The sequence below is a fragment of the Heterodontus francisci genome, chromosome 7 (assembly GCF_036365525.1).
Source record: "Heterodontus francisci isolate sHetFra1 chromosome 7, sHetFra1.hap1, whole genome shotgun sequence".
Lineage (NCBI taxonomy): Eukaryota > Metazoa > Chordata > Chondrichthyes > Heterodontiformes > Heterodontidae > Heterodontus > Heterodontus francisci.
In genome coordinates this window covers 94,143,890-94,163,574 of record NC_090377.1, presented here as the reverse complement: position 1 = coordinate 94,163,574, position 19,685 = coordinate 94,143,890, and the positions used below count along the sequence as shown (strand labels likewise).

Here is a 19,685-nt window from a genome sequence, read left to right as displayed (position 1 = left end):
GAATGTTCTCGCCTCCTTCAAAACTTGGAGCCTACAATGAGTTTGGAGATTCTCATTGCAGTTAGTAATAAATAAGATTTCATAGTCAAAACTGCCTATATTTCAGCACCAATTGACAATCTCACAAGTACAGGAAGACGATCATGATTCATTCACACTAACAGAGACACTGAATTCATATGGCTTTTGTTTTGGTGGTTTAATATGACTTTATTGATACAGAAATAGAAGCTTCTCAATTCTTGTATCCACGACGCGGTCTTCGACCTCTGGCTCCCTCAAATTTACGACCCTTGGAGGAGATGAAGGGTTTGGTGTGGCTGTGTGGAGTCCCAGGATTGAACCCAAAATGTCTGTAAACTTGCCAACCTTTGCGAGGTCCTGAAAGCAGCACTGTACCATGCCCCTTGGGAGCAGCCAGGACTAACTGGTCAAATGTCATGATCTGGCCTCTGGCCTTCAGTATGCAATGTCGAACCCCGTCGGTGACCCGTAGTGTACAGACCTTAAGCTTGGGGACATCCCAGATACGAACGGCATCTGTTATCGATCCCACGACCGCTGCAGTTTTGCTCTCACGAAGAGGCATCTCCATTTTGCATATCAGACGAGCCAGGGACAAGGGCGGGCGGTTGGTCCTGTTCATGAACAGTTGTTTCAGCACCACTTTGTTGAAGGGAGCATTGGATCTCCGGGCTAGGAACCGGTACAACTTGACCAGCAGCCACAAGTAGATGTCCTGGCTCTTGGGCTCCATCCTGTGCACTTTGAGATCCTTGCTGTGCCGGATGTCCACTATCCAAGATGGTGGAATAGCTTTGTCTCAGCTCTTTTGTAACATGAAGAGCTGATACAATGAGGGAGAAAATGGATAGCCCCAGCTTTCCCAAAACAGGAAGTGCCAAGGCCTGATCCAAATTGGATCTTGGACCTCATTTCAATTAACCTGGAAAATCAGACATCAATTTCAGAGTGCTGCAGTGCCAGCAGCAGCCATCAGGTAGGTCTGTTTCAGGCAAGGGCCTTGGACCCCTATAATGAAACCATCACAGGTATGGTGGGAGGCACACCTCTGGTGCAGAAGTTTGATTCGGGCAATGGTGAGGGATGCACCTAATTGGAGGGCTTTGACATGGGAGTATGGGAAAAATAGACACAGATTTGGGAAATAGCAACACATTCAATGACTGGAGAGGACGGGGAAGTTTGAAATAAGGTGGTAGTTTGCAAGGATGGAGATGCTGAGAGTGAATTTTTCGAGGAGATAGGATAATGACAGCAGTTTTGAAAGGGAAAGGGAAGTGCTTGAGGAGAGGCAACAAGTTACACTGTCACCAAGCATGGGGAGGCCAGAACAGGAGTTGGGTGGTCAGCAGTTTAGTGGGAACGAGGTTGAGAGTCTCATGGACAATATGGGCTCAGAGGGATTGAATAGAGTTAGGAGAGAAACTGGATATAGAAGAGCATTCAGGGCTAGGGAACGGAGGCACTTGGGGAAGATTTAACTTGATGGCCAAGGAGAAAGGGGGAATACAGCTGAGACAACAAACGGATGGCCATAATCCTTGTAACGAAGAGGTTCAGGAACTCCTTGCAATCTTTTTTTGGTGTGAGGGCGGAGGGGGCAGGGATTTAAGAAAACCCGGGTTCGATTCTGGGTACTGCCTGTGCGGAGTTTGAAAGTTCTCCCTGTGTCTGCGTGGGTTTCCACCGGGTGCTCCGGTTTCCTCCCACAGCCAAAGACTTGCAGGTTGATAGGTAAATTGGCCATTCTAAATTGCCCCTCGTGTAGGTAGTTGGTAGGAGAATGGTGAGGATGTGATAGAGAATATGAGGTTAATATAGGATTAGTATAAATGGGTGGTTGTTGATCAGCACAGACTCGGTGGGCCGAAGGGCCTGTTTCAGTGCTGTATCTATAAATAAATAAATTCATTAATTGTTGAAAAAATTGAATTTACATGCCTTCAGACTCAAATTCTTTTCACAAATTAAAGTGCAGGCCAACATTCCCTGTAATTATTTTTTGCAGTGCGCAGGTGATTTCTCTATTTTTTTTCGCAGCTGTGCACATGCAGTAATTTAAAGGGGCCAACTTGTGTGAAGCCTACGTGGGGTCTTTCGGGTTCCTGTGCAGCTGTGCAGCTTAGAGGGAACATTGGTGCTGTCCCTTATCCAGCCATTTTGGAAGCCTATGGCGTTTTAGATCAGTCAACACCAATGCCAGATTTAAGCAAGACATCCAGACAATCCTCCATGACTATCTTCAACTGCAGCAATCTAATTTGCAGAAAGTGTGTCAGTGTGCTCCACAAGAGACATGGATTCAATTTTTAGCACATATGGAGCACTTGCTGCTCAGAATGGTTCACATCTTGTATAAATACAGTGCTTTCTAAGTGAAAAACCATTCTCCATGTGAGAGCCATTGAAAGCTACATCCCTAATACTAGGTGAATAGTAAAAAAGGACTCCAGCTAGTAAATACAAGTACATTTTATTAGAGCAACACAATACAGCAAATTTTGTTCAGTAAAGTGTACTTTACGGATGGTATATTTCTTTTGAAAAATCACGCATGTAGTTTATTTATGAAAGAAAAAAATTTAATATAAATGAGGAAAGTTAGAAAAATATTTTCACAGAGAGGGTCATTAGAACAATATTTGTCAGTTCCGAAGAAGGGTCACTGACCCGAAACGTTAACTCTGCTTCTCTTTCCACAGATGCTGCCAGACCTGCTGAGTGAATCCAGCATTTCTTGTTTTTGTTTCAGATTTCCAGCATCCGCAGTATTTTGCTTTTATTTTAGTGTTTAATTCACTGCCACTTCTCTTCCAGGAATGCCTACCTTGAAGAAGTTCTGCTCTTCTCTCCGATGGGATTTTCGTTTGTCTCTTTTACCTTGTTCACCTTCATTGCTTTCTATTTCCCTCCTGGTGTTTGATAAGGTATCTACCAAAACTCGTTTTCACAGCCACATCTCCTTCCTCAGTGACTGTCTCCGGTTCCGACTGATTCCACGTGGATTCCAACTGCAGTTTCACCCATCATGCTTTGAAACCACCCAGGATCACAGGTATCTCCGAGAAATACAACGTTCCTCGGACTGCTACTCTCGCCGCATCCTGAGATCTACACTCAGTGCTATGCGCCGCCATATGCACACACTGGACCTCTCTCTCCAGCAGCACCGTCTCACCTTATCTCAAATCTGTTCTACTCCGCAGTTTCATCTCATCTTACGTCTCATCCGACGCATTAACAAAAAACTTTTTTTCTTCCTTTCAGGTGTTAAGGAACGCAAGCTCCAGCAGCTGATGGGGACTAATGCCCCTCCAGATCCTCCTTCCGCTTCACTTCCCTCTGACCCCACCCCTTCTGATCTGACCCCTTGCCGTGTATTCACTATACCCTCTGACCTCCCCCTCTCTGATGCTGAGCGTTCTGTACTCAGCAAAGGACTCAGTTTTATCCCCTTACGCCCCCACCTCAATGAATTTCGCGCTCGGCATGACGTTGAGCTCTTCTTCCGTCGCCTCCGCCTCCGGGCTCACTTCTTTGACCAGGAGTCCTCCCCCCGACCAGCAGACCCATTCACCCGCCTCCAGCATTCTCCCTCTACCTGGACCCCTCACCCTGGCCTCTTACCCGCTCTTGATCTCTTCATTGAAAACTGTCGGCGAGACATTGGTCGTCTCAATTTCTCTGCCCCCCTCACTCACTCGAACCTGTCCCCCTCTGAACTTGAGGCACTCCGTTCTCTCAGGTCTAACCCCGACATGGTCATCAAACCTGCAGACAAGGGTGGTGCTGTTGTTGTATGGCGTACCGACCTCTACCTTGCAGAAGCTCAACGCCAACTCACAGACACCTCTTCCTACCTCCCTCTGGACCATGACCCCACCACCGAACATCAAGCCACCGTCCAAAGGACTGTCACTGACCTCATCTCCTCTGGAGATCTTCCCTCCACAGCTTCCAACCTCATAGTCCCGCAACCCCGGACAGCCCGCTTCTATCTCCTTCCCAAAATCCACAAACGGGACTGTCCCGGCAGACCCATTGTGTCAGCCTGCTCCTGCCCAACTGAACTTATTTCTTCCTATCTAGACTCTATCTTTTCTCCGCTGGTCCAGTCTCTTCCCACCTACATCCGTGACTCTTCTGACGCCCTACGTCATTTTGACAATTTCCAGTTTCCTGGTCCCAACCGCCTCCTCTTCACTATGGACGTCCAATCGCTCTGCACCTCCATCCCCCACCAGGATGGTTTGAGGGCTCTCCGCTTCTTCCTGGAACAGAGGCCCAACCAGTCCCCATCCACCAACACCCTCCTCCGCCTGGCTGAACTTGTTCTCACATTGAACAACTTCTCCTTCAAATCCACTCACTTCCTTCAAGTAAAAGGTGTCGCTATGGGTACCCGCATGGGTCCTAGTTATGCCTGTCTTTTTGTGGGATATGTCGAGCATTCTTTGTTCCAGTCCTACTCAGGCCCCCTCCCCCAACTCTTTTTCCGGTACATTGATGACTGTATCGGTGCCGTTTCCTGCTCCCGCCCCGAACTCGAAAACTTTATCAACTTTGCTTCCAATTTACACCCTTCTCTCACCTTTACATGGTCCATCTCTGACACTTCCCTTCCCTTCCTCGACTTCTCTGTCTCCATCTCTGGGGATAGGTTGTCTACCAATATCCATTATAAGCCCACTGACTCCCACAGCTACCTCGACTACACTTCTTCACACCCTACCTCCTGTAAGGACTCCATTCCATTCTCCCAGTTTCTCCGTCTCCGACGCATCTGCTCTGATGATGCTACCTTCCATGACGGTGCTTCTGATATGACCTCCTTTTTCCTCAACCGAGGATTTCCCCCCACTGTGGTTGACAGGGCCCTCAACCGTGTCCGACCCATTCCCCGCACCTCTACCCTCACCCCTTCCCCTCCCTCCCAGAACCGTGACAGGGTTCCCCTTGTCCTCACTTTTCATCCCACCAGCCTCCATATCCAAAGGATCATCCTCCGCCATTTTCGCCACCTCCAGCATGATGCCACTACCAGTCGCATCTTCCCCTCCCTTCCCCTGTCAGCATTCCGAAGGGATCATTCCCTCCGCGACACCCTGGTCCACTCCTCCATTACCCCCACCACCTCGTCCCCGTCCCAGGGCACCTTCCCTTGCAATCGCAGGAGGTGTAATACCTGCCCATTTACCTCCTCTCTCCTCACTATCCCAGGCCCCAAACACTCCTTTCAGGTGAAGCAGCGATTTACTTGTACTTCTTTCAATGTAGTATACTGTATTCGCTGCTCACAGTGTGGTCTCCTCTACATTGGGGAGACCAAGCGCAGACTGGGTGACCGCTTTGCGGAACATCTCCGCTCAGTCCGCAAGCAGGACCCTGAGCTTCCGGTTGCTTGCCATTTCAACACTCCCCCCTGCTCTCATGCTCACATCTCTGTCCTGGGATTGCTGCAGTGTTCCAGTGAACATCAACGCAAGCTCGAGGAACAGCATCTCATCTACCGATTAGGCACACTACAGCCTGCCGGACTGAACATTGAGTTCAATAATTTCAGAGCATGACAGCCCCCCACTTTACTTTCATTTTTCGTCATTTTTAGTTATTTTTTCTTCCTTTTTTTTTGCATTCCTTTTTACATTTATTGCATTTATTTCATTTCATCTTAGTTTGTTCAGTTTGCTTACCCACTGTTTTTTTCAGGTTGTTTTTCTTCAGGTTTGCACTTGCTGATGTTCTATATTCAGTATATTCACACCTAATCTGTACTAATGCTTTGTCTTTCAAAACACCATTAACATATTGTTTGCCTTTGCTCCGTGACCTTTTGGTCAGCTATGTGGCCTGGTCCAATCTGCACCTTCTCCTTTGTTATCTCTTGCCCAACCCCCACCTCACTTGTTTATAATCTGTAACTTTTCTAATATTTGTCAGTTCCGAAGAAGGGTCACTGACCCGAAACGTTAACTCTGCTTCTCTTTCCACAGATGCTGCCAGACCTGCTGAGTGAATCCAGCATTTCTTGTTTTTGTTTCAGATTTCCAGCATCCGCAGTATTTTGCTTTTATCATTAGAACAATTATTGCCTCGATAGGCACTTGTGGTAAACCAGAGACTATCGCTGGATTTTATTCCAGTGATGGGGGTCCCAGCGGCGGGCTGGAAGTCAGGGGGAGACACTGCCTCAGCCCTCCGCCAGACCCCTTTTGCAGCCAATTAACTGCCTGCTGTTGGGGACGTCGTTCCTTTAAGGGATGAGCTCCTGTCTCCAGAGCTGCCGGTCAATCAGAAGGCTGGCAGCTCTGCAGTACTGGCAGCACCACTGGGAGTGGTGGCCACTACCGGTACTGCAGGAGGCTGAAGATTGGAGTCGACCCCGGAAGAGGTGAGTGGGCTTCGGGTCGCCACGGCCATTTAGGTAGTCCCTGGCGACAGAGTGGAGGGGGGGTGGAGGTGGTTGGTGAGGGTGGTGGGGGGGGGTGCAGACATCATCACCAGGGCTCTTCTGGGGGCCCTGAACTGCTCTCAAAGGAGGAAACCCCCCCCCCCACCCACCACGATCCAGCTAGGAGGCCACCAGGCCTCACCTGGAAGCGTCTCCACCCAGCGGCAGGCCCCTCCGCCTTCTATTTAATGGAACCAACGGATCAGATCTAAGCTCTGCAATCCTGCCACATCCAGTCATGAATGGTGGTGGACAATTAAACAACTAAGTGGAGAAGGTGACTCCACATATATCCCCATCCTCAATGATGGGGGAGGCCAGCACATCAGTGCAAAAGATAAGACCGAAGCATTTGCAACAATGTTCAGCCAGAAGAGCCGAGTGGATGATCCATCTTAGCCTCCTCCTAAAGTCCCTAGCATCACAGATGCCAGTCTTCAGCCAATTCGATTCACTCCGCATGATATCAAGAAACTACTGAAGATACCTCAAAGGGTATGGGCCCTGACAACATTCTGAAGATAGTACTGAAGACCTGCGCTCCAGAACTTGCCGCGCCCCTAGCCAAGTTGTTCCAGTACAGCGACAACACTGGCATCTACCTGGCAATGTGGAAAATTGCCCAGACATGTCCTGTACACAAAAAGGACAAATCCAACCCGGACAATTACCACCCCATCAGTCAACTCTCGACCATCAGTAAAGTGATGCAAGGTGTCATTGATAGTGCTATCAAGCGACACTTGCTTAGCAATAACCTGCTCAGTGATGCTCAGTTTGGGTTCCACCAGGGCCACTTAGCTCTTGACCACATTACAGCCTTGGTTCAAACATGGACAAAAAAGCATAACTCCAGTGGTGAGGTGAGAGTGACTGCCCTTGACATCAAGGCAGCATTTGACCGAGTATGGCATCAAGGAGCCCTAACAAATTGAAGTCAATGGGAATCAGGGGGAAATCTCTCTGCTGGTTAGAGTCATACCTAGCACAAAGGAAGATGGTTGTGGTTGTTGGAGGTCGATCATCTGAGCTCCAGGACATCACTGCAGGAGTTCCTCAGGATAGTGTCCTAGACCCAACCATCTTCAGCTGCTTCATCAATGACCTTCCTTCAATCATAATGTCAGAAGTGAGGATGTTTGCTGATGATTGCACAATGTTCAGCACCATTTGCGACTCCTCAGATACTGAAGCAGTCTGTGTAGAAATGCTGCAAGACCTGGACAATATCCAGGCTTGGGCTGATAAGTTGCAAGTAACATTCGTGCCACACAAGTGCCAGGCAATGACCATCTCCAACAAGAGAGAATCTAACCATCTCCCCTTGCCATGCAACAGCATTACAATCACTGAATCCCCCACTATCAACATCCTGGTGGTTACCATTGACCAGAAACTGAACTGGAGTAGCATTATAAATACCAGAGCTACAAAAGCAGATCAGCGGCTGGGCATCCTGCAGCAAGTAACTCAGCTCCTGACTCCCCAAAGTCTGTCCACCATCTACAAGGCACAAGTCAGGAGTGTGATGGAATACTCTCCACTTGCCTGGATGGGTGCAGCGCCAACAACAGTCAAGAAGCTCGACACCATTCAGGACAAAGCAGCCCGCTCGATTTGCACACCATCCACAAATGCACCACTGACGCACAGTGGCAGCAGTGTGTACCATTTACAAGATGCACTGCAGCAATTCACCCAGGCTACTCAGGCTGCACCTTGCAAACTTGTGACCTCTACCAACTAGAAAGACAAGGGCAGCAGATGCATGGGAACACCACCACCTGCGAGTTCCCCTCCAAGTCACACACCAACCTGACTGGGAACTATATCACCATTCCTTCACTGTTGCTGGGTTAAAATCCTGGAACTCTCTTCCTAACAGCACTGAATGTATCTACCCCACATGGACTGCATCGGTTCAAGAAGGTAGCTCACCACCACCTTCTCAAGGGCAGTTAGGGATGGACAATAAATGTTGGCCTGGCCAGCGATGGCCACATCCCATGAAACAAATAAATTTTTAAAAAATGAGCAATAAAGTACAAGATCTGTGTAATATGTACAATAACAGAAGCATTGAAAGATTTACGGCACAGAAGGAGGTCACTTGGCCCATTGTACATTTGCCGGCCGACAAAGTACTATCCAGTCTAATCGCACCTTCCAGCTCTTGGTCCACAACCCTGTAGGTTAAGGCACCTCAAGTGCATATCCAAGTGCTTTTTAAATGTGTTGAGGCTTTCTGAATCTACCACCCTTTCAGGCATTGAGTTCCAGACCCCCACCACCCTCTGGTGGAAAAAGTAGTCCTCAACTCCCCTCTAATCTTTCTACCAATTACTTAAAATCTATGCCCTTGTTATTGACCTCTCTATTCATTGAAATAGGCCTTTCTTATCCACTTTAGCTAGACCCCTCATAATTTTATAGACCTCAATTAAATCTCCCCTTAGCCTGCTCCGAAGAAAACCTCAACCAATCCAATCTTTCCTCATAGCTAAAATTTTCCATTCCTGGAAGCATCCTTGTAAATCTCTTCTGTACCCTCTTGAGTGTGATCATATCCTTCCCATAATGCGGTGACCAGAAACTAACAGACTATCTACACCCTAATTTCCCTTGTTGACTTGGGGTCACTTCTGACCCTCACATCAGTTGCAACTTCTAAGTGCCACCAGAGGGCCAGGTGGCCAGCAGATGAGTTGCCCCACTTGTTGTACTGTAGGCTCATGATCATAGGGCTGAGGTGGTCCTTGGCTCATGTCAGCTGGTTCTAGACGGTGAGCCATTTCTGGCTACATCTCTGGAGGGAACATTTGAGCAGCCTTATCTCACCTGCCATCATTGCAGGCATTTTTCACTGGCGGAGACTGCTGGACTCCGGGCATGTGCTGCAGATATGAGAAACGGCACTATCAGACACAAGGGCCGGAATTTTACGGCCCCCCACGGGAGCGGGCTGGTGGCGGGGGGGTGGGCCCGTAAAATTGAGAGGGAGGCAGCGGGTCCCATTCCCGATGGCTTCCCACTCCCACTGCAATTTTACATGGGGCGGCAGTGGCGAGAAACGACCCGCCCGCCCCAGGCCAATCAAGGCCCTTCAGTGGCCCCAGTACACTGCTCCCACTGCTGCTGGGATTTTACCCCTGGCAGTCAGGCAACAAAGGGCGCCAGTACAGCACCAGGTAAAACCTGGTGGCCCTCTTACGGGCTGGTGGGGGATGGGGGGGGCCCTCCTGGTTAAGCACCCTGTACCCTACGGACAGCCCCCCTCAATGGCTCAACTGCCACCACTGGATAACACTCCATTCCACCCCTCCTAAACGACCCTCCCTTGCCTTGCCAGGGCCAAAAACATGCCTTCTTTCCGGGGCCATCATCCCGCTTGCTGCTGTTGGCTGGGTGCAATCCCAGCAGTGGCCACCGCTCCCGGTGACGCTCTGGGACTAAGAGCTGCCAGTCTGCTGATTGGCCAGCAACTCTATTAGGCAGGACTTCCTGCCTCAAGGAGGTTGAAGTCCTGCCCAAGGCCAATTAAGGGTTTGGGGAGCAAGAAATCCTGGCGTAGCTCCCCAGGCCCAGTGGAGGTGGGCTCGTCCCTGACGCTTTGGCTGGTGGGTGGGGCCTCTTGCCCAATGTAAACTTCCGGTCAAGGACTTCAACCTCGGCCATTCAACTGGACCCTGGAGTAGCAGTCCCACTGATCTATTGGATAGCTGGTCTAATGGCGGTTATCAGATATGTCTTCCCTGAGACATGGTACTGCCCACTGACTGGAAGCCCCAATCGATCCAATCTGTCCCTGGTTGTGCATGCCAACTTTGCACCCACTGTGGAAACAAGTTAAGCTTCTCCTGCATGCAATCCTGTGAAAAAATCCTGTTAGTGACAACAAATATTATCAAATCACAAAGCACTTGCAATAATGGTCCTTTAACACTTGTCAAACAGCTAATGACTTATGTTGCCAGTATAAATCTCCCTAACTTCATTAATTCAGTTGAGAAGAAATAGCCTTGCAAAATATTAAGATTTGTCCTTTTTCAAGACAGAGTAAAAGCAGAGCACTCTAACCCAAGCAAAATCAACCTTGCATTAAAATGAAAATCCGAGTGTACTCGTATTTAGCATGGCATGTAGATTTGGAGTAGGAAATAGCTGAATACCAGCAGATTTCTATTTATCTTGAAGGCACTGCACGGGCGCAGTCCCCAGTGAGGGTCATCACTATTTCCACTGGTCAGTGAATTGGACCTAAATTTAAGATCATCACCAAATGAATACAAGGAGTAGTTAAGAAAAGTATTTTTGCAAGAGCATTATTTGACACCAGAAATGCCAGTTGTGAAAGCATGATCCATAAAAGCTTTTAAAATGGAGTGGATATATATTTGATAAAGATGCATTTAGAATGCTATCAAAAAGGTATAGGGGAATGGAACTAAGTGGAAGTATTTTCCAGCAGCTGGCATCTGCACAATGTGGTGTAAAGTGTTATTGTTCCTCCCCAAGAATGGTTTGAAGTATAGACCAGATAAAGATGCGAATTATTGATGCTTGTTCCAGCTTTTAAACAGTAGCCTGAACAAATCATCTTTATATATTAGATTTCCTTCTAATTTTTGCTTTTTATGTAGCTTACCTTTTAAAATTACTAATAAAATAAGATCTGTATTTATATAGTGCCTGTCACAACCTTAAGATGCTTCAAAGTGCTTTGCAATCAATGAAGTACTTTTGAAGCATTGTCACTCTTATAATGTAGGAAATGCAGCAGCCAAATTGTTCACAGCAAGCCCCCACAAACAGCAAGAATCAGATGATGTGAATTAGATGTTGGCAGAGTGATAAACATTGACCAGACACTGGAAGAAATATAAAACTTATAAATATAATAATTCATATACAACAGCCTTGTACATTTTACATGTTCAGTGTTGGTAACTTTATTATACTATGAAACAATTGCAAGTTAAATGACTAACTCCTAAACATGATACAGGAGCCTAGAAATCTCACAAAGTCTCTGGAATGGGTGGAAGTGCATTGGGCTAAGACGTTTTACTGACCAGGCTGTGCCATTGACCCTGTCCTAAATCCTAAGAACGGGGTCATTTGAATGCACAGGATGAGCACCACCCACCCCCATCCCTGCACCCCACCCCACCCCACAAGAGAGCTGTCCAGCTGTCCACTGATGAAATGTAAATCAAAACAAGACCAAGCTTCCTCAAAACAGAACACCCAAGGTCAAAACAGGTCGAAGAAGATTTTTGAAGTATGAGAAAGTCACAGTCTATCTTATGGTAATTTCCTCCAACCCCACTCCCATACTTATAATTTTTTCTCAGATTGATTACTGTTCCCTTCTTGAGTCTTTGGGCCTTCCCTGGGTCCAGTGTGGGAGGGACCCATGCCTAGTAAAAAGACAGAGGTTCTGCTGCTTAGGGGCGAGTTGTTGGAATTCCCAGAGGCTGGGAACACCTGCACAAACAAACTCAAAGTTTCCAGTTGACCAAACTTGGTGAGGGGTTGGAGGGCCTAAGAAAAGCCCACACACACAAGGAGCTGGATTTTGTGCTGGAGGCGGGACTCCTGGCACCATGCCAAAAAGGCAGGGTAACCCCCTCTCTGCCTTTTCATGTCCCCCCCCCCCGCCCCACCCAGCCCCCGGAGCGATCCTCCGCTCTTTTTAAATCAAAGTTTCATGAGTTGGTATCCCCGTCCCTTTAAAGAAGGGGATCCCGCTTCCAAGAGCCGCCAGCCAATCAGAGGGCCGGCAGCTCAGCAGTATTAGCAGCGCCATGGGGATTGGTGGCCACTGCTGGTACTGCAGAGACCTCGGACCCAGGCCCAGTGCTGGAACCCCGGACCAGAGGTAGGTGATCCGGGATCACCAGAGCCGGGCCGGAAGGCCCCTGGGAGGGGGGAGTGTCGGGGTGGTTGTGCAGTCTAGCGGGAGTGGATTTCCAGGAGGTAAAGTGGTTCCTGGTGGGGGTCCTCCATGGGCAACAAATTAACAAATTTCCGACAAGGAGGGCGCCTCGTGTTACATGGTGCCCTCCTCCCCGTGTGGAGGTGCACCCCCCCCCACCCCCCAATAAGATCCCTGTGGCAGCAGGAAGAGGCCTTTAATTGGTCCTTAATAAGCCACAAGGGCCTCAGTTGGCCTCTGGATGAGAAGGCCGTCGTCGACCTACCCCGACCCTGGGAAGATCACTTGGCAATGGGTCCACCACCCCTCCCCTGCCACACGTCACGATACCTCACGCCCTCCGACCCTGCCTTAGTGGCCACATAAAATCCCAGCCTAGGAGTGCAATTTAGTCAGGAAGGTGGAAAGGACAATCCATTTTTGAAGAAGAATCATAGAATTATCATAGGTTCACTCCAAATTGCAACCCCACCCCCAACACCACCCTCGTCAGAATTGCATCACAGTTTTGCTCTTTCTATGACTAGAAGTTTTGCCCTAATAGTATTTAGGAAAATTTTCATTTGTGTTGCCTTTACTTTTTTCTGCAGTAAACCTGCAGCAAGTGTGTGTACAAGACCAGAATGGAGACGAGATATTAAAGTATTCACCATTTAAAATTTACAGGAATTTTGTATTTGGAAGAACTTAGGCAAAAAGAATGGTGCTTGGGTAAAATCGCAGTAATTTGTAGAATAGCATTTTGGCTCATTTGGTGCATTTTTGTCTCTGAGTCGGAAAGTTATAGCTATGGGGAGTGGACTAATTGGAAAGCTCTTCCAAAGAACTGACTCAGGTATGATGGACTGGCCTCCTTCAGTGGTGGAGATTTTATGATCCCTACTTCAAGACTTGATCATATAGTTTAGGTTGGCATTTTGGTGCATTGTTGTGGGAGTGCTAAAATGTTAGACATGTTTTGCACTTTGGATGAGAGGCTCTGCCTGCCAGTTCAGGTGGATCTTAAAGATCCCATGGCATTGTTTGAATAAGAGCAAAGAGGCCTCATAATGTCTTGGGCAACATTGCTCCCTCAACTAATAGCACTAAAAACAGATTAACTAACTGTTTATCTAATTGCTGCAAGATTTTCTTATGTGCCAAATGGCTACTGTAATCCATTGTATATGCAGTACTTTCTGATGTTTCTAAAAGATATAAGGTGCTTTATAAAATATTTTTTTTGCATCCTCTGCATACTTCTGTGTTTTTAAAACACCAGTTGATCTGAGAACTGTACTTATAATACTTTGTAGCACCTGTAAGGTCAAGCGATGCAAAAAAACTTGCTGTACACATCAAAATATTGCAAAGTACACAGACATTCATAACACTCATGACTGCATAGTTATGCGGGTGCTTTGAAGCCTCACTCTGCATTATATTGTCATCTATCAGAACTGTATTCTTGAAGTGCTGTATATGTTTTATTGTGAATGGTTAATGAAACTTTGATGAATTCTGGAGTAGATCAACAAATCGTTTTTTGAAGTACATTCCATTGTGTGCTTTGCCAACCAGAACGTGTACTTCCTTCCTACTCAGTGTGAGATAGGATCAGTCAACACCCACATTGTACAGTCTTCACATATATAGAGCAAGTACTTTATTCCTTACAGGATTATGGTTAAAATAATTACTTACTCTTCAAACTATTGTACCACAATAACTGGACATATACCTGTCACTGTACAATAAAATAGCCAGGGATGTACCTGTTATGGTAAATATAACATAAAATAGCTGGACACAAGTCAGATTAAGTGAACAGATACTTATCAGAGGACACACACTATAAAATAACTGGCATATACCTATCACAGTAAATAGAAAGAAAGAACAAACGTACATTTATGCAGTGACTTTGACATCTTGGAAACATCTCCAAGCACTTTACATCCAATAAATTACTTCTGAAGTAATGCTTTGTAGGCAAATCTGGCAACCATTTTGCTCAGAGCAAAGCCCCACAAACAGCAATGAGACAAATGACCAGTTAATCTGGGATTAGTTGAGCTATGAACATTGGGTGCCAGGGATAGACCAAATAATTATAGGCCGGTCAGTCTAACCTCGGTGGTGGGCAAATTATTAGAATCAATTCTGAGAGATAGGATAAACTGCCACTTAGGCACAGGTTAATCAGGGATAGTCAGCATGGATTTGTTAAGGGAAGGTCGTGTCTTACTTATTAATTGAACTTTTTGAGGAAGAAACAAGGACGATTGATGAGGGTAGTGCAGTGGATGTAGTCTACATGGATTCTAGTAAGGCATTTAACAAGGCCCCACATGGCAGACTGGTCAGAAAAATAAAATCCCATGGGATACAGGGGAATGTGGCAAGTTGGATCCAAAATTAACTCAGTGAGAGGAAACGAAAGGTAATGGTCAACAAATGTTTTTGTGAATGGAGGTGGTTTCCTGTGGCGTTCCACAGGGCTCAGTGTTGGGTCCCTTGCTGTTTGTGGTATATATTAATGATTTGGACTTAAATGTGGGAGGCATGATTGGGAAATTTGCAGATGACACAAAAATTGGCTGTGTAGTTCATAGTGAAGAGGATAGTTATAGACTCCAGAATGATATCAATGGGCAGAGAAGTGGCAAATGAAATTCAATCCAGAGAAGTGTGAGGTAATGCATTTGGGGAGGGCAAACAAAGGGGAGGGAATACACAATAAATGGGAGGATTTTGAGAGAGGTAGAAGAAGTTAGAGACCTTGGAGTGCATGTCCACACGTCCCTGAAGGTGGCAGGACAGGTAGATAGAGTGGTGAAGAAGGCATATGGAATGCTTTCCTTTATTGGCCGAGGTATAGAATACAAAAGCAGGGATGTAATGCTGGAACTGTATAAAATGCTGGTTAGGCCATAGCTGGAGTATTGCGTACAGTTCTGGTCACCACATTGCAGGAAGGACATAATTGCTCTGGAGAGAGTACAGAGGAGATTTACAAGAATGTTGTCAGGGCTTGAAAGTTGCAGCAGTGAGGCAACATTGGATAGGCTCGGATTGTTTTCCTTAGAACAGAGGAAGCTGAGGGGTGACTTAATTGAGGTGTACAAAATTATGAGGGGCCTAGATAGAGTAGACAGGAAGGACCTGTCTCCCCTAGCAGAGAGGTCAATTACCATGAGGCACATATTGGTAGAAGGATTAGAGGGGACATGAGGAAAAACATTTTCACCCAAAGGATGGTGGATGTCTGGAATTCACAGCCTGGATCAGTGATGGAGGCAGAACTCAATTCATTTAAAAAGTACCTGGACCTGCACCTGAAGTGCTGTAACCTGCAACATTACGGACCAGGTGCTGAAAGGTGGGATTAGATTGGGCGGCTAGTTTCTTCAGCTGGTGCAGACACGATGGGCTGAATGGCCTCTTTCTGTGCTGTAACTTTTCTATAGTTCTACTGGGACGCATTCCCCTGCTCTTCTTTAAACACTGTCATGAGATCTTTTATGATATAAAATAATTGGACATGTAAGGGTAAATCTTGATTTTGTACAATAGTATTAAATGGGTGATAATGGGTAGAATCTTCTGCACTTAGTCCTGCTGGATCAGTGGGAGCATTTTGTGGGTCAGGAACCCAATTCACTAATGGGCAGTATTACGACCAGGTGAGAAAGATGTCTAGGGGTCTTTTACTATATTCACCTGGTCTTATTGTAACATGGTTTAATTTTAAACACACTGTGTTTTGAGCTCCCCCTTTGTTAATCCTTGTTCACAGCTTTCCAATTATAAGGCAAAGAAATGAGCACACCAGGTTTCCTTTAGGTTTAAAGAAGAAAAGTGAAATTTATTAAACCATAAACTTGAACTCTAATACGGTTAATGCCTACGGATATATGACGCACCCATGCTAGCATGCACACGTGATGCACACATGCAAATAGGGACAGAAAACAGCAGAAGAAAAATAAATGGAGAGGTTTGAGAAAAATAAATGGAGAACTGGAAAGGGTGTTTCTTGCTACTGTTTCTGTGTTTCCAGCTCACCGTAGAGTCCTTGATTGTAGACCGCTCTTACTTTTTGTTGGGGCCCAGTATTCTTCTTAAACTTTGTTCACTGTAGGAGACTTTTCTCTCTTGGTGTTCATATGTCTTCAATGGTTTCCAAAGCTGGTGAGAGTGAGATGAGAGCAGACAGGAGAGAGGTGTTCTCAGTCAAATTCCCTGTTGGAAGTTCAAATTAAAAAAACTCCCAACAGTCAGTCATGTGACTAAACTGGCTTGGCCATGTCTGTTTGTGTATTCAGCCATCTTAATAGTTAACCTGGAATGCTTCAACGTCTGGTAATCAAAAGTCCATTGTGCATTAAATTGGAGCAGGGAATAGCACCTTTGTCCTTTGAAGTACTTGTCTGTTGATATGCTAATGTCTCTCTCCAGCCAACGTCTCCAATTGTGTTTTAAAGCAAGTTCTTTCTTCACCATCAGCAGTTTAAAATCAATGTTCCTGTGGCAAAATTAATTTTCATCATTCTTGGCAGGTGGGGGACTTCCTGACAGCAGGCTTTGCCGAGGCTATTTCCCAGAGCCATGGCATTTACATCCTGCCTCTCGGTTCCCGAATGAATCAGGGAAGGGTGAGAGGTGGGATGATGTGTCCTTTCTGTCAAAGGAAAGATTTCTAAGTAAAGGGACCCCGATATGGGTTACAAGGGCTCATGATCATTTGGAATTTTAAGACTACAGAATGGAGGGGAGACCTGGGAAGGCTGCAGTCTCTCACTCTTACCTGGAAGTCTTGCTGCAGGATCTGAGGGGCTGCAGTGAGGTGAGCTGTCCCAAGGATGGGAGGAAGAGAACAACCTCTCCAACCAGGCAGGCGTGAATGGAAGTGGCCGAGGAAGTCAGCAGCAGGAGAGTGGTTCCTCCAGCCTGGAGACAGTGCACTAAGAGATTCCAGGACCTCAGGAGACCATGACAGGTGAGTGGCTTAGCACTTTCAAGTTCCACAGTCTGACTTGCCCCAGAATTCTCCTGCACAGCACTCCTCAGCTCTACATACCTTACAACTGCACTCATTCCTCTCCCTGTAGGCACCTCATATGCACACTTGAAAGCAATACTCACATTCACCTTCCACAAATATTATCCTTCCTTCCTCTCCACACAGGCCACTATGAACACTCACACCTCTCTGCTTTTTCATCTTGCAGAAGAGAGCACACAATTTGACGACAGCAGCGAATAGAGTATACTAAATTGAAAAGAAGTACGTTAAACCATTGCTTCATCTGGAAGGAGTGATTGGGGCCTTGGATGGTGAGGAGAGAGGAGGTAAAAGGGCACCAAAAATGTGTTTGCTTTGATCTTCCCCTCCCCTCCCCTTTTCCCTCCGTGACACTGGTCTACTCCTCTGTTACCTCCAACACCTTGTCCCCTTCCCATGGCACATTCCCATGCAAACACAGGAGGTGTAATACCTGCCCTTCTGTACTTCTTTCAATTTATTCACTGCTCACAATGTGGTTACCTGCCCACATTGGGGAGACCAAACGCAAATTGGATGACCACTTTGCAGAACACCTCCGTTCAGTCCACAAGCATGACCACGAGCTTCTGGTTGCTTGCCATTTTAATTCACCACCCTGCTTTCACACCCACATTTCTGTCCTCAGCCTGCTGCAGTGTTCCAGTGAAGCTCAATGCAAGCTCGAGGAACAGCACCTCAATTTCCAATTTGGCAATATACAGCCTTCTCGTCTCAATATTGAGTTCAACAATTTCAGACCAGGAACCCCATTATTTATTTATTTTTATTATTTTTATTTTGTAACTTTTTTGTGATGTTCTTGCCTTAAACTTGTTTTTCATGCTGCTTTCGAAGAAAGATGTTTATTATTCTGCCAATAGCACTCTCTCTGGAGAAATGCTGTCTTTTACTATAACTATTTAGTACTCCATTTGCCTGTTATTCCATGACATCTCTGTTATTTAGTCTCTCCTGCCCTCCATCCTATCACAGACTTTTCTTTTTGCTCTTCTTCTCACAACCCCCTTTCACCTTCTCAAAGAGTGTTACATTTCTAACCTTTGCCAGTTCTGATGAAAGGTCACAGACCTGAAATGTTAACTGTTTCTCTCTCCACAGATGCTGCCAGGCTGATCTATGACACGGCCTTTTTCAATCTCCTGCGAAATTGAAATTTCCAATCGTAATTATTACAATAAATAAAATGTAAAATGGCTGGAGCTATCTTGACATTAACTGGACATATCTCTGGAATGGGCGGGCTGTCTTATGAGGAAAGATTGGACAGGCTAAGCTCGTATCCGCTGGAATTTAGAAGAGTAAGAGGTGACCTGATTGAAACATATAAGATCCTAAGGGGTCTTGACAGGGTGGATGTGGAAAGGATGTTTCCCCTTGTGGGAGTATTTAGAACTAGGGATCACTGTTTAAAAATAAGGGGCTGCCCACTTAAGACAGAGATGAGGAGAATTTTTTCTCTCAGAGGGTCATGAGTCTTTGGAATTCTCTTCCTCAAAAGCGATGGAAGCAGAGTCTTTGAATATTTTTAAGGCAGAGGTAGATAGATTCTTGATAAGCAAGGGGGTGGAAGGTTATCAAGGGTAGGTGGAAATGTGGAGTAATCAGTTCAGCCAGGAACTTATTGAATGGTGGAGCAGGCTCGAAAGGCCGAGTGGCCTACTCCTGCTCCTAATTGTATGTTCGTCTGTCATAATATGTACAATGTATGTTGTTATGATGGTACTTTTATATTTTTTGTTAGGTTTTTTTGGGGACTCATGTATTTTAGAATTATGGACATCGTTTTATTTCGGAAAGCTGAAAAGGATTCCATGGATGTTTATTCTCTGGGGTAATTGAAGGGACACTGAGAGGTCTTGTTTGAAAATAACATTTGCTGTAAGTCACCTGCCTTCAGATAAATAACCAGCATGGGGCTTTTTTTTTACCTGGGGAAGATGTTTACAGAGAAGTGACAGGTCAAGATTTATAGGGGTCAGGAGGCTTGACTCTTGAGATGTTGTTTTTAGTTTTGCTTTGGACAGTGAGTGGGGGTGTGGAATGTTTTAAAAGGAGTTTTTAAAAATGTAGGCAAGAGAGCAGTCACCCCAGCTCAGCCTTTTCCATCTCTTTGAAAAGCCTGCCAGCTTTTCTATCTCTTTGAGAAGCTCTTTGAATTGAGTGTAAGAAATAAATAAATTGATGCTGTATTCCTCCTGTAAAGCCTGCCAGCCACCCCTGAT

The 19,685-nt window shown here is 46.1% G+C and overlaps 1 protein-coding gene across 1 annotated transcript; it reads right to left on the bottom strand.

The window, feature by feature from the left end:
- Window positions 1–235: 235 nt before the first annotated feature.
- Window positions 236–9,267, bottom strand: LOC137372395 (large ribosomal subunit protein eL18-like). Its single transcript, XM_068036283.1, has 4 exons — window positions 9,141–9,267; window positions 7,859–7,978; window positions 6,618–6,656; window positions 236–795 (listed from the first exon to the last, which is right to left on the bottom strand). Exons 1-4 carry the CDS (start codon window positions 9,265–9,267, stop codon window positions 236–238), a joined length of 846 nt encoding a protein of 281 aa, XP_067892384.1.
- Window positions 9,268–19,685: the final 10,418 nt, after the last annotated feature.